General features: G+C 49.2%; 1 protein-coding gene across 5 annotated transcripts in view; it reads right to left on the bottom strand.

Moving 5' to 3' along the window:
• Positions 1–1,057: 1,057 nt before the first annotated feature.
• Positions 1,058–12,817, bottom strand: part of CLPB (caseinolytic mitochondrial matrix peptidase chaperone subunit B) — a 143,337-nt gene continuing 131,577 nt past the window's right edge. For 2 of the 5 annotated variants that reach the window (XM_042904394.1, XM_042904395.1), the window contains 9 exons: positions 9,710–9,754; positions 8,984–9,145; positions 8,532–8,665; positions 6,543–6,702; positions 2,914–3,070; positions 2,373–2,446; positions 2,108–2,227; positions 1,778–1,882; positions 1,058–1,372 (listed from right to left, as the gene is read on the bottom strand). In XM_042904394.1, the coding sequence (XP_042760328.1) occupies positions 1,124–1,372; positions 1,778–1,882; positions 2,108–2,227; positions 2,373–2,446; positions 2,914–3,070; positions 6,543–6,702; positions 8,532–8,665; positions 8,984–9,145; positions 9,710–9,754 (1,206 nt within the window). In that variant the 3' untranslated portion in view covers positions 1,058–1,123. Of the gene's footprint in view, positions 1,373–1,777; positions 1,883–2,107; positions 2,228–2,372; positions 2,447–2,913; positions 3,071–6,534; positions 6,703–8,531; positions 8,666–8,983; positions 9,146–9,709; positions 9,755–12,817 lie in introns of those variants that run through there. The other 3 variants (XM_042904396.1, XM_042904397.1, XM_042904398.1) reach the window with 2 other exon arrangements.

Genomic DNA, 12,817 nt, shown 5'->3' with positions numbered 1-12,817 from the left:
CAAAAGGAGAGTTCTAAAATGGCCCCGCAGGACGATGGAGTGGTCATCAATGGTGGCTACTGTCGATGGAGCCCAAGGATGCACCAGGCCTTGCTGTGCCCTGCTAAGCTGGGGTTGAAACGTGGCTGGTTTGTGGAATGCCCTTGGGGGATGGTGTGCAGCCCCTCTGCTTAGTGACAAAGAAGGAGACTGCATGGGGAAGCTATTCATTCCAGACTAACTTAGTTGGGACAGCAGGATAGACAGAGCTGCTACAGACGTCATGGCCACTTGGGCACAGGACTGACTTCATTCTCTCTCTCCCTATAGCTCCCCAATGTCTGTGTTGGTCTCCTGAAGGAGGTCCCATAGAGCTGAGCTTGCTTGGTCATTTGGTACTGTTGTCCAGTTCCAGAGCAGAGCAGGGTAGTGACCCAGTCAGCCTTCCTCCTAGAGGTGCCTTATCCTGGTTTAGTTCCAAAGCTGGAGAAACATGGTCTGGCCTGACACCAGAATGTGTGGGGAGGGGGAGTAGCTACCACATGGCAGTGGAGTGGGGAAGGATTCTATGGGTCCCTTCTCGTTGGAATTTTAGGGCATGGGAAAGAGGTAGCCTAAGCCTACACTGTACAACCTCTGTGCCTGGGCCTCTGCATTCTTTCTCTACAATCTGTGCAGACATTATGGGGACTCAGTTGCATGAGGGCCAGCAGAGGGTGGCAGACAGGTCACAGCCTGGTCCCTGTCTTTCCTGAGCCAGATCTGTTCTTAGCTGTCAAACTTCTGAGCTTCCTCGGACCGTGATAAAGTTCCAGAGAGTATACAGGCCATGGGGATCATGCTGAAGGATAGAGAAAAGGGACCTCCTTCTCCTCCCTGCTCTGAAGAGGGTGGGAAGACAGCCCCTCTCCTGGGGACCTGTTAGCAAATTTTGGGCCCATAACAAATGGTCCAGGAGAGGGCAAAACCCCTATTTTTGATTTTGAGGCTCAGGAGGGGTCTTCCTGCGGCTGTGGAGGTAAACAGGCCTTAGGCTAGGTGGAGACGAGGTAAAGGGCATGAGGGGAAGATAGGGCGGTTGCCATGCCACAGCCAAGGGGCCTTTATTGGATGTTGAGGGCATGTATAGGTAGGTAAGTAGAAGCTAGAGGCTGTGGCACATCTTCTCAGGGTGTAGCGGTGCCCGGATGTCCAGTTTGTGGGTCTTGCTGTCCTTGTCGATGATCTCTAGCCGCAGCTTGGGTGGACGCTTCTCAGCCTGAGGTGAGGGCAGTTCAGGGCTCTTGAGCAGCTGCTTGTCTGAGTCCTCCACAGTGATACGCAGAGTACAGCCCCCTGGCAGCAGATCCTGTTCATAGGCGGCTGCCAGCTGGTTCACCACACGGCGTTCTACCTGCAGGTGACAGGTGAAGTGGTCGTCACCGCTGTGGCCTGGGCTAGCATGTGGCCTGAGCCTGGAGCCCAGGCTCCATCACTTACTGCTAGGGCAAGTCAGAAACCTCTGAGCTTCAGTTTCCCTCTGCAGAGTGGGGCTAAAAACACACAGTTTAAAGGACTATGCTAAAGACTCAGGGGTGTCAGTTTCTGAGGTTCCCAGCTCAGTTCCTCACTCCTAGCAGGGATTCATCCTCGGTTATCCTTCAGGACAGGGGTTTTACTTGATCATCTTCTGGTTTTGGTTCTGAAGGGGCATCTGCTCTGGGTATGAACTATTCCAGGTTGGGAGCCCAGGGGCTGGGTCTGGGGGCCCTGGGGTGGGAAGTGTAGAAGTGCCTTACTTCTCTAAGTAAGTGCTCACCTCATGCTTGATGGAGCGGGCGCCATAGTGCACATTGTAGCCGTCGACCAATACGTCTGCCACCTCGCGGTCCCAGAGCAGCGTGATATTGTGCCTTTGCTTGGCCTGAGACAGGTCAGATAGGAGCGTGCCTGCATGTGGCCCAGTGCTTTCCATCTCTCACCACTCTGGCCTGAGGCCTGGGCCTGTGAATGACTGTGTGCCCCTGAGGCCACTGACCCACACCACTGTTCTCCAAGCCTCTAGGAAGGGGGTGCTCCCAACCCAGTGTTCCCCAATTTCCAACAGGCAGATGACCCATCCCCACCCATAGGCAGTTCCTATTCTTACTCTCTTGGCCCAGAAGTTCAGTTCCTTGTTGACAAGTTGGATGAGCTCCGAGTGGCAGAAGGGGAGGAAATAGACAATCTCATTGATTCGTCCTAGAAACTCGTCCCTCCGGAAGTGAGCCTGTAGGGCCAGGTTAGGGGTGGGGTGAGCTCTGTGACCCAGAAGGGGTAAAGGGAATTACTGGACCCCAAAGGGGAAGACAGAGAGATGGCTAAGGGGGATCTTCCCACCCAAGACTCCAATAGGAAGGACAAAGACCTCTTACTTTCAGGATGGGGCGAATCACATTCTCCTTGAAGTTCTTTGAGATGGTAATCTTGTCATTAATCTGGACATCCCCTGTGGAAAAAGAATCATAAATTGCCTACTCCCCACACCTAGGGAGCTTTGGGAACTGTGCCTGCCTCATGGCCCCATTTATGAAAAGAGATCTGGTGCTGCCCCTGATGGTCTGTGTGATCCTGGTCAGGGTCTCAGGCTCTCTACGCCTTGGCCTGCTCTCCACCTGAATATTGAGAGGGTTAGAACTGGGCACTTCCTGAGGCCCTTCCATCTCTATGTGCTACAAATCCAAAGCTCAGGATTCCTTAGGGTAGGAGTTGTGTGAGGAAGGAACAGAGGGGGAGAAGAGTCAGGACAAGACTTGAGTTCTGACTTGGAAGAGGGGTTGGAAGGTTCACTTCCAAATAGAAAGATGACAGATGTGGCCTCCTGCTTGATGTCATCCTCCACCTCCTGGGGAAGAGATGTGCTGGTGGTCTGGGCACCTGCTCAACTGCCCAGACAGCTCAGGCTGTGTGCCATACCAAGGTTTTCAGCAAGACGGTTATGGCTCATCTCCAAAGCCTCCTGCCGCAGCTGCAGGGCATGCTGTGCGATCTCATCACTGGCCACATTGGAGGTCATGATGAAGATGGCATCCTTGCAGTCGATGGTCTTCCCTTTTCCATCCGTCAGCCGGCCCTGGGAAAGAACAGTGACTCCATGTTCATGGAGGGTTAAGCCTGACTACCTCTTCCAGAAGTTCTCTCTAGAACCCTCAGCTGCTCCTTCCTCCCAGTTCTCTGAACACTATTCTCACACCTAGGCTGCAGTGCTCACTGCCCTGGGCTGCAACCACTCCACCTGTTGAGAGTGACTTCAGGCAATATTGCACCTCTGTTTGTCATCAATAAGGGCCCTTGATTCATCTCTGGCACCCTGGAAGTCAGCTTGATTAAACATGCATTTATCCAACACACTTCCTTGGCAGCCCAGTCTGGGCCAGGCTCGAGGCTCACCGCACCTTTGACATTGTCCTCCTTAAGAGAAGGAATGCCACTCAAGAAACCAGCAATGACAATTCAGTGAGTTAAGTGGTATAAGGTCACTGTAGGAGTTCAGAGGAGGGTATTTTATAGGGCCACTGTGAAGACTAATATGGTCATGTTGGTTAAAAACCCTTAGTTAACCAAACTATGCAAATGTCCTGAACTGTTATTATGACAGCAGACAATATACATTTGCTGTATCAAAATGAATGACATGAACTGAAACCAGTATAATCTCTGCATCTTTATTTATTTTTTAAATTTTTTAATGTTTATTGGTTTTTGAGAGAGAGAGAGACAGAGAGACAGACAGACAGACAGACAGACAGTGCAAGCAGGGGAGGGGCAGAGAGAGAGGGAGACACAGAAACCAAAGCAGTCTTCAGGCTCTGAGCTATCAGCACAGAGCCTGATGCGGGGCTCAAACTCACAAACAGTGAGATCACGACCTGAGCCAAAGTCAGATGCTTAACTGACTGAGTCCCCAAATCTCTCCATCTTTAAAGCCATCCTTTTGTCTGACAGAGAGGAAGAGAAAACAAGGCTCCTCTTTAGCCAATGTGGGAAGTTTCCTTGGAATCTTTAGCTCTTTCTGAAGTGACACAGATGAAACCATCTATACAGGAGACAGATGCACCGAGAAAAGATACAAGAAGCTACAGTAGAAGGGACAGAACAACGAAGAAAGTATAGTTGTCTGGGGCCACTCAGTTCAAGGGCAAGAAGCTCCACCTACTCAGCAAACATCAAGGCTATGACTGTACAACAACAGCACTTTATAGTCATTTATGACAAAAGCAATGGTCAGGGCCTAGCTGAGCAGAACTGATGGGAATAACAACAGTGGACACCGATGGGGCACTTCCACATCCACTGCAGGTCTCCTGTTTAGTGCTTCCCATGTGCTCCCACACTCTTCCCACAAAGCACAAGCTCATGCCAGGCCAGAGACCATGGCTCTGGGGACAGGTCACTGACCTCAACCTGTCAGCTCCTGCCTGCCCCAGGCTCAGATGGTAACTAGTCCTCCTTTAACAATTCCCATTCCCTGGTGGTATGAACCTGACTCAGGGTCAGCCCTTGCTTCTAAAGCCAAAGCAACGGCAGACTAGCCCTAGCCCTCAGGGGCTAAAGGGGAAGAAATGTGCATTAACCTAGCACCTACTCCATGCTGGGCATGGTATCTGGTGCTTGTTAGCCTTGCTTTATATGGGTCTTTGACACAGGCCTCTCAGAAAGTGTTAGTTCCAAGGGGGTCTATTTAGAATAGATGTGCAGCTCAAGTCCTAATCACTTTCTTGTCCCTGCCTTGGGTGGGAAGAAGGGAAAGCAAGGGTGGAAGCAGATAATCTTTAGCTTTTGCCATTAGCTTCCCTATCTGTGAGTTATAGATCAACAGAATCTACCTGGGGGCAATTCTTTTTTTCCTTTTTTAACGTTTACTTACTTTTGAGAGAGACAGAGACGGAGTGCAAGCAGGGGAGGGGCAGAGAGAGAGAGGGAGACATAGAATCTGAAGCGGGCTCCAGGTTCTGAGCTGTCAGCGCAGAGCCTGACGCGGGGCTTGAATTCACGAACCATGAGATCATAACCTGAGCCGAAGTCAGATGCTCAGCCAACTGAGCCACCCAGGTACCCGGGGGCAATTGTAGTTTTGAAGACCTGTTCTGTGCGTGTGTGTGCGTGTGTGTGTGTGTGTGTATGAGATGTGTCCAAATGTGCGCATAGGACACTGTTCACAGAGCTCAACCCCAAGGACTGAGTACACATGCTGCTATACTGGCTAGAGCAATAACCAACAGCAATTTCATTCCAGGATCAAAGCGCTGCTTCTAACTGGGCCTGTGGATGGGTCCTAGAGGGGTGACGGGAACAGGTGCAGGGTAAGACTGACCCAAAGGATGACTTTCAGTGTTCATGTCTTCTCTTCCTCAGAGTCTTTGGCAATAGGATGTGCCCCAAAGAGGGAGTTGTCACTGGCACACCTCCCAGCAGTGACTGGGTGGGTGTGAATGCTACCCTGAGTTATAGGGGTTGCTTTCCCACTGCTTCCATCCTTGAAGGGAAGAGCAGGTTGAGCTTCTCAGGGGCCAGTCTCTTCTTGGGACTTCTTCCCTGTGCTACAGGCTCTGGGGTCATAGTCCTGCTTGGTGTTTTGGTGAGAGCATTAGGGCTCCTGCTTCTCTGGATCCAGGCTTGTGAGAACTGGGCTAGGTGAGAATGAGGGTGCTTCCTTCATGCCCCCAGACTAGATCATATGCCCCCACAACTCCCGACAACTGTAACCTTATTCTAGCTCAGCATGCACCACAGTGGGCTAAAATGCTTTTTGCTGCCAGTCTGCCCTACTCATTCATGAACACCAAGGCAGACACTGTGCATCCTGTGTCCCCTCTGCCCCACCTGAACCACATTCCCTCTGACTTTCCTGATAGGTCACAAGGCTCTGGGTTAGCCTTTTCTTCTCTGCATACTACACACCCCCTAGCTGAGAGATCTCATCCCTTCCTGTGGCTTCCATTACCCTGTCCGTGCTGATGCATTCCTGAATCTCTGCTTCCAGTCCAGAATTGTACTATGCTCTAGATCTCTCCAACTGATGACTGGCCTCTCGGGACACCTCCATCTGGTCGTCGTCCCTCAGGCATCTCATTTTCAGTGATTTCAAACCTCAGCAACTCACCTTCCTCGCCAATCTGCTGCTCATCCTCCTGTGTTCCCTGCCTCAGTCAATGGCAGTAGCGGCTGTCTTGTCACCCAGGCCAGAAACCCTGCAGCTGGCCACGCCTGGCCCCTCTGTCTCCCCTCAAATTCAATCAAATCACTGAGCCCTGCATAGTCAGCCTTCTGGGAGTTCTGGCTAGCCTGTGGCTCTGCTTTAGAGAAGGCATCCTCAGCTCTACCCCGGAGGCTTCAACAGCCTCCTTGCTGCTCCCCCTCTGCCTTCCAGTCCATTCTCTCACCAATGCCTTCTCTCAGGCTAGGAAGACAGATCTTTATAAAGTAAGAACCTGGCCATGTTTCTTTCTTGCTTAAAGTCTTTAAAAGCTCCTTACAATCTAACAAGTAAACCCATACTTCATCTCCTGGGATTGTAACTGGTCCCTGACAACTTACCCACTCACCTCCACTGTTCTGTTCTCACTTCCCTTCTGTAGCCGAGCAGTGCTGAGCAGCTGCAGTTCCCTGGACAGGCCAGACGGCCTCGCGCCCCCGTGCTTCGGCACAGTAGCTGTCTGCTGCCAGCCCTTCTCCGCTCGTTCGCCTAGAACCTCCTGATTTATCCTTGAAAGGTATACTATATTCCTGTTGAATTAAGTTACTTAACAGAGCATTTCCCCTGACTTTGTGGGCTCTGGGAATGGTTGGACTAAGATAAAGTCCCTGTCCACAAGGAGCCTATAAGCATAACTCTGGCTAAGTAATCTTGGATGACAGCTTTGGTCAATGGAATCAAGGATATAAATTTCAGGAATGACAGTAGGCTGGTGGGGGCTGTAGGAAGGGATTATTACCAACTCCCAAAAGGTAGTCAATGGAGTGACAGTAGCAGGGAATGGGTGGACAGGGCTTATATATGGAGGCGGTAACAAGTTCTAGGTGGTGCTGGTTGTATTTCAGTCAGCAGCTGCCTTCCCTCTTTCTGGGCCAAGGTAGTCATCAGAGGTACCTCTCCAGGGATGTCAGAAACTGTTGTGCTCACGCTCCCTGAGCTGGGCCCTCCCTTCCTGTGAATGCTTCACTGCAGATCTACCTCTCTCTTCTGGTCCTACCTGCATGGTAGTTCTTAGTGAAGCTGTAGGCTCTGAACTGGACTGCCTCGGTTCCAACCTTGGATTCTCTCTTCCCAGCTGTATGACCATGGGCAAATTACTTATCTCACTTTACTTCAGTTTCCATATCTTACACAGAGGCAGTAATAAGAACTATCTTCATAGGGATGTTGGGAGGATCACATGAATTGATACAAGTAACTGTTTTAGACCAGTGCCTGGTACATAAAGTCAAAAATTTCAACTATTATCATGTCTCCTTTCCACTTATCTACCTAGGCAGGGAGCTCCCAGAGAGAAGGTCTGGGTCTAGTCCATAGCTGTGTACTTGAATCCCATCAAGAGACTAGAATAAAGTGGGAGGTCTTACAGCACAGATGTGGGTAACTAATATATGACTTTTGAAGGACCGGCCTTTATTCCTCAGTGGGTGGTCTGGGGACAGGGAAGAGCTGGGGGGCTAGGAAGACAGCAATGAAACTAGGGCAGGGACAAGGATACTGGGCCATGTGGGGAAGGTGATGGGCAGCTATGGGGATATCTGGATCTGGGTCTTCTTGGTTTGGCACCTGGTGTGCTATTTGGTCCATGAGGAGTCCCTTCCCACACCTCATCAAGTACACTTGCGACATGGGAAGCAAAACCCCTCCTTGCTGTCCCAGAGCTGGAAGGGACTAAGTGGAAAAGTGGGCTGGACTCCATCTGGACATATAATGGTTAATATAGCCCCGGCTTGGGAGCAGAGGAGAAGCCTCATGCTCAGTTCTGCCCGGCCTCTAAAGGAAGAGATCCAATCCTCCTATGATAAGCTCTCCCTCCCCTGCTTGAGGTAAGGAATGGCACAGAGTAGGAGAACTGGGGCTCTGGAATCAAATGTATCTGTGGCCCAAACCTGGATCCTCTGTATAATAGCTCCATGGCCTCAGGCAAGTCATTTATAACCTCTCTGAACTTCAGTTTCTTCTTCTCTAAAAAATGAGACAGCTGGGGTGCCTGGGTGGCTCAGCTGGTTGGGTGTCTGACTTCGGCTCAGGTCATGATCTCATGGTCCATAAGTTTAAGCCCCGTGTCGGGCTCTGTGCTGACAGCTCGGAGCCTGGAGCCTACTTCAGATTCTACGCCTTCCCTTCTCTCTGCCCCTCTCATGCTCATGCTCTGTCTCTCTCTGTTTCTCAATAATAAATGTTAAAAATAATTTTTTTTAATTAGAAAAAATAATAAATAAATAAAAAATGAGACAGCTTTCACTGCCTGGCTATTGTGATGATTAGCGGTGACGTTGTTAGCACAAGCCTAGTACACAGAATGTACTGAAAAGCAGAGTTCTTATTTAGAGCTTACCCTACCAGAAGGAGGTTATCTAATTTGTGGTGAGCCTGGAACTCCTTGGAAGAAAAGGGCTTCACAAGCGAGAAAGGTTCTTGGAGCTTATCTTGGATACAGCCTCCTTCTTTGTCACATGAGGTCCCTGATGCCTAGAGATGGAGCAGAGCTGGAACTAAAAATTCATGTCTCTCTGTCTTGGTACCTCTGCTCCATGTCTCTCTAGAAGGCAGTCTGGGCAGCCAGAAAATGTCAATCCTTGGGTAGTACTACTGGTCTGTCCTCAAGTGCCCAGCCCAGGCCCTGGTCCAGAAAGGGGGCAAAGCATCCTTTGCTAAGTGACTGAATACACATGGGGGCAAAGTGGCAAGTGAAGGGATCAGACAAGCCTCTGGGCCCTTGATTCTTGATTCACAGCACCCCATACTTTTGGGGTCCCCTCCTCCATCCCAGCCCAAAGTCACTTTCACCTCATCAAACAGCTGCAGCATGATAGTAAGCACATCTGGATGGGCCTTGTCCACTTCATCGAAGAGCACCACAGCATTGGGACACTGTTTCAGCTTCTTGGTCAGCTGGCCACCTTCTTCGTGGCCAATGTAGCCTGGTGGGGACCCGATAAACTTGGCCACCTGGAGGAAGGAAGGAAACATATTGAAAAAGCCTTTCTATGCTTTTAGTTTCCGATATGGGCACACACAGGAAAATGGCTTTATTCATTAAGACTGCCTGTGTCAAGAGGCACCTGGGTGACTCAGTTGGTTAAGCGTCTTGACTCTTGATTTTCGGCTCAGGTCATGATCTCACAATTTGTAAGTCTGAGCCCCACGTTGGGATCCATGCTGACAGCATGGAGCCCGCTTGGGATTCTCTCCCCCACCTCTCTCTGACTCTCCTCTGTGTGCGTGTGCACATGTACTCTTGTACACTCTCTCTCAAAATAAATACATAAACTTAAAAAAAAAAGACTGCATGTGTCAACAGGGACAGTCAGGCTTTCTCCTGGGGTGGCAGGAATCCTGCTATAATGAGAGAGCAGACAGATCTTCTTTATGCTTGTTTTTCAGAGCAAGTCCGATACAAAACAGATCAGTGATCCTGCTGCACACATATGCCCCCAAAGGACAAATCCCAAGGCAGAATCATGTTGATTGACAGATCCACCAAACCACATTTTACCAAGGACTCTCACTCACCTCATGCCGCTCCTGGAACTCAGACATGTCTAGCCTGATGAAGCCCTGTGTGGAAACAAGCAGGAGTCCATTTGGAGGCAGGAAGGTAGAGGGAAGGGTTAAGGAGGAGAGCTGCTCAAATAGGCCCTAGGGTTTCAGACCACACCAACCAAGATCTTCTACCCCATTCTCACCATAGTGGGTTTCTGTTCACTCCTCCCCCACATGATTCCCCCCCCCCCCCCATTCGCTACCTTAATAAACCTAAGTCGTGTCCCTGCCCTTCTAAATCTGGCTCAGAATGTCTCTTTCTTCAGGCTTCTACTGGTCTGATTACCGTATCACCCACCTTCCCACCCATCCCACATTTCCTGAGGGCATCTTGTGTGTGCTGGGCACTGGAGCTACAGCTGTGAACAAGTCTTGGTCTCCGTCCTCAAGGAGAACACCTCAAGTGGGGGCAGACATACATGGACAAATTAGGTCACCATCAGCGTGGACCATGATGAGAAGGAAGGGTACAATAAATACCCAGACAGCTCCATGGTACCCTCAGCTGTGCAGGTCTTTATAGGGACATGCCCCTTTGTTTTAGTTTTCTTTTATACTAAGAAATCTTTTAATTTATTTAACAGCTATCCATATGGCAGCTTACAGCCCCTCTCTCTCCACCACTGGGCCTAGGAGTGATCTGCAGGGAACCTCTGGGGTGAGGTTCAACTATGATTAGCCTCAGAGGGAGCGGATGTGTGTTTGTATGTGTATAGTATGGGATCTGTGAGTTAACACAGGCAGAGTATCCATTCCTTTTCACAATGAATTTAGGGATTTAGGGAGTGAAAAGGGCATTCACAGGTAGCCTGTCTCTCTACTCACAGCCTGGGTGTCCCAGGTTCCTCTCCTAGTGGCACATGCTTCCACCTTAGAAAGTGCACTCACTGAATATGCTTCTTCCGAGGGCTGGAGATGACAGGGTGCCAGGAGCCTAGAGGGAGGTAGCTATTTATGTCTGAAATCCAGGCCACATTCTAGCTCAGCTGCCGGTCAGAAATTCACTCGGTGACGTAGTTTTTCTCTGTTCTGTTCACTCTGTACCAGAGGTAGAGGGCGGCAGAAGAGCCTTTGCAGGGCCTTGGTTTCCAGTCCCAGTTTGGCCACTGTCCGTGTGGCACTGGGCATGCTGCCCCCCTCCCCCTTTTTGAACTGCAGCTTCTTCCTATGTAACACAGGCCCTGTTTCCTCTCCCTGGCTCACCAGGGGCCTGAGGAGAGACCTAACCCAAGAGGTAGAGGAGGACTGGAGAAGTAGTAAGGCAATGTGGAGGTGACCACTGCTATCTGAGAACATGGGGCATTAGCCAGAAAACATTTTCAGAGGGTCCCAGGCAGCTCAGCCAAGAGAAACACAGACTTGAGGAAGAATGGGAGGACAGACATGAAGAAGCCGGGAGTGTTTCCCAGAGGGAGCAAAGCATTGGAACCCATGAGATGGGTCTCTAATGATAATAGCTGACAGTCACTGTGTGCTAAGTACCTGGCAATGTTCTAAGCCAGCTGCTCTACAGGGCTCAGAACATGTACAAGTCTGTAAGGTAAGTATTCTTATCATCCCCACTTTTCAGAAGAGAAGACTGAATCACAGATTAATGTAACTTGACCAAGGTCACTCAGGTTTGACAATTTAGCTCCAAGTCTGTGCTCTTAGCCACTAAACTCTACTGCCTCCTATTTCCTGCTCTGTCAATCAGCAGGGCTCTTGGCAGTCTTCATCTGAAGAATCCTGAGCTTTGTGCCGATGTCAATTGTCCCAGGATCCAGAAGTATAGGCTCTACTGCTCACTTATGTCAAATAATGTGGGTTCTCATCCTAGTTCTACTGATTTGCAAAGTAACTTTGAACAAGTTTCAGGGCTTGAGTTTCTTGGCTTGAATACTTTTGGTTTCACATGATCTTAGTTTAGGATGAAGTGAGGCAACAATTATGACAGTAATATCCAACATGTACTGATTGATTACTACATGATAATGATGGTGTCTAGCATTTTACATTATTATCTCAATTAACTTTCACAATAATCTAATGAGATAGGCACCATTATTGGACCCATTTTATAGATGAGAAAACTGATGTAAACAGAGATCCCAGCAAACTCCAGAGTAGCTTAGAATTGGGGTTTGAACCCAGGCAGGTGGACTACCCTTGATTCCAATAAAGAAATTATAAAATTGTACAAATGAGACCTTGTGAGGCAACCAGGTCCAAAGGTACCAGTGGCCTTTTCCAATGAGGAAACTAAGGATCACAAAGCCAGAATTTAAATTCAAGCCACCAACTCCCAGGCCAGCATGCATTTCATTTAGTCAGCTCTACTCTACCCTTTTTATGACATGACACTTCCATAAATCATTCCTTGGGTCCTGTTGGTGTTGGGTACAGTTTAAGACTCTCGGATTTTGAAGGTAGGTCTCAAACTTGCCTGTTATATGGCCAGAAAATGTCTCTACTAAACACAGACTCTGAGGTGAGCCGGCCCATGGGCTGGTACAAGTAGGAGTTTTATGGAAGCACCGCCTAGGATTTTAAAATTAGGGGCACCTGGCTGGCTCAGTCAGTACAGCGTATGACTCTTGACCTTAGGATCTTGAGCTCAAGCCCCATATTGGGTGTGGGGCCTACTTAAAAAACAACAAAATAAATAAAATGAAAATTAAATACAGAGACAGTTGTTCTGGGCTTCTCATGCCTCTCATCTCCCTATGTGACGTGGGGACAAACTGACAAGTTTACAATCTAGTCTCCTACTGTAGCTGAGAACAATTGTATTGAGAGAAGAGATGAGAGACTGGATTCTGATTTTACCTCCTCCCCTCAAAATGAACTTGGACAAGCCCTTACATGTTGCAGGATCTCAGTCTTCTCATCTGAAAAGTGGATCTAATTTAGCATCGCAGGATCAAATAAGACAGCTGATGGGGTAGTGCTGCAGAAAGTACCAGATGATGAATAAACATGAGACAAGGGATCAGGCACTTACTTAAATGTGCCAGAGCCTGAGCTCACTGTGATTCATATTACCTCACTGCATGCTCACAACCATCTTAGACACAGGATTGGACAGCTTCACTTTGA

This window comes from Panthera leo, chromosome D1, assembly GCF_018350215.1.
Source record: "Panthera leo isolate Ple1 chromosome D1, P.leo_Ple1_pat1.1, whole genome shotgun sequence".
NCBI lineage: Eukaryota > Metazoa > Chordata > Mammalia > Carnivora > Felidae > Panthera > Panthera leo.
This window is presented reverse-complemented; position numbering and strand designations above follow the sequence as displayed.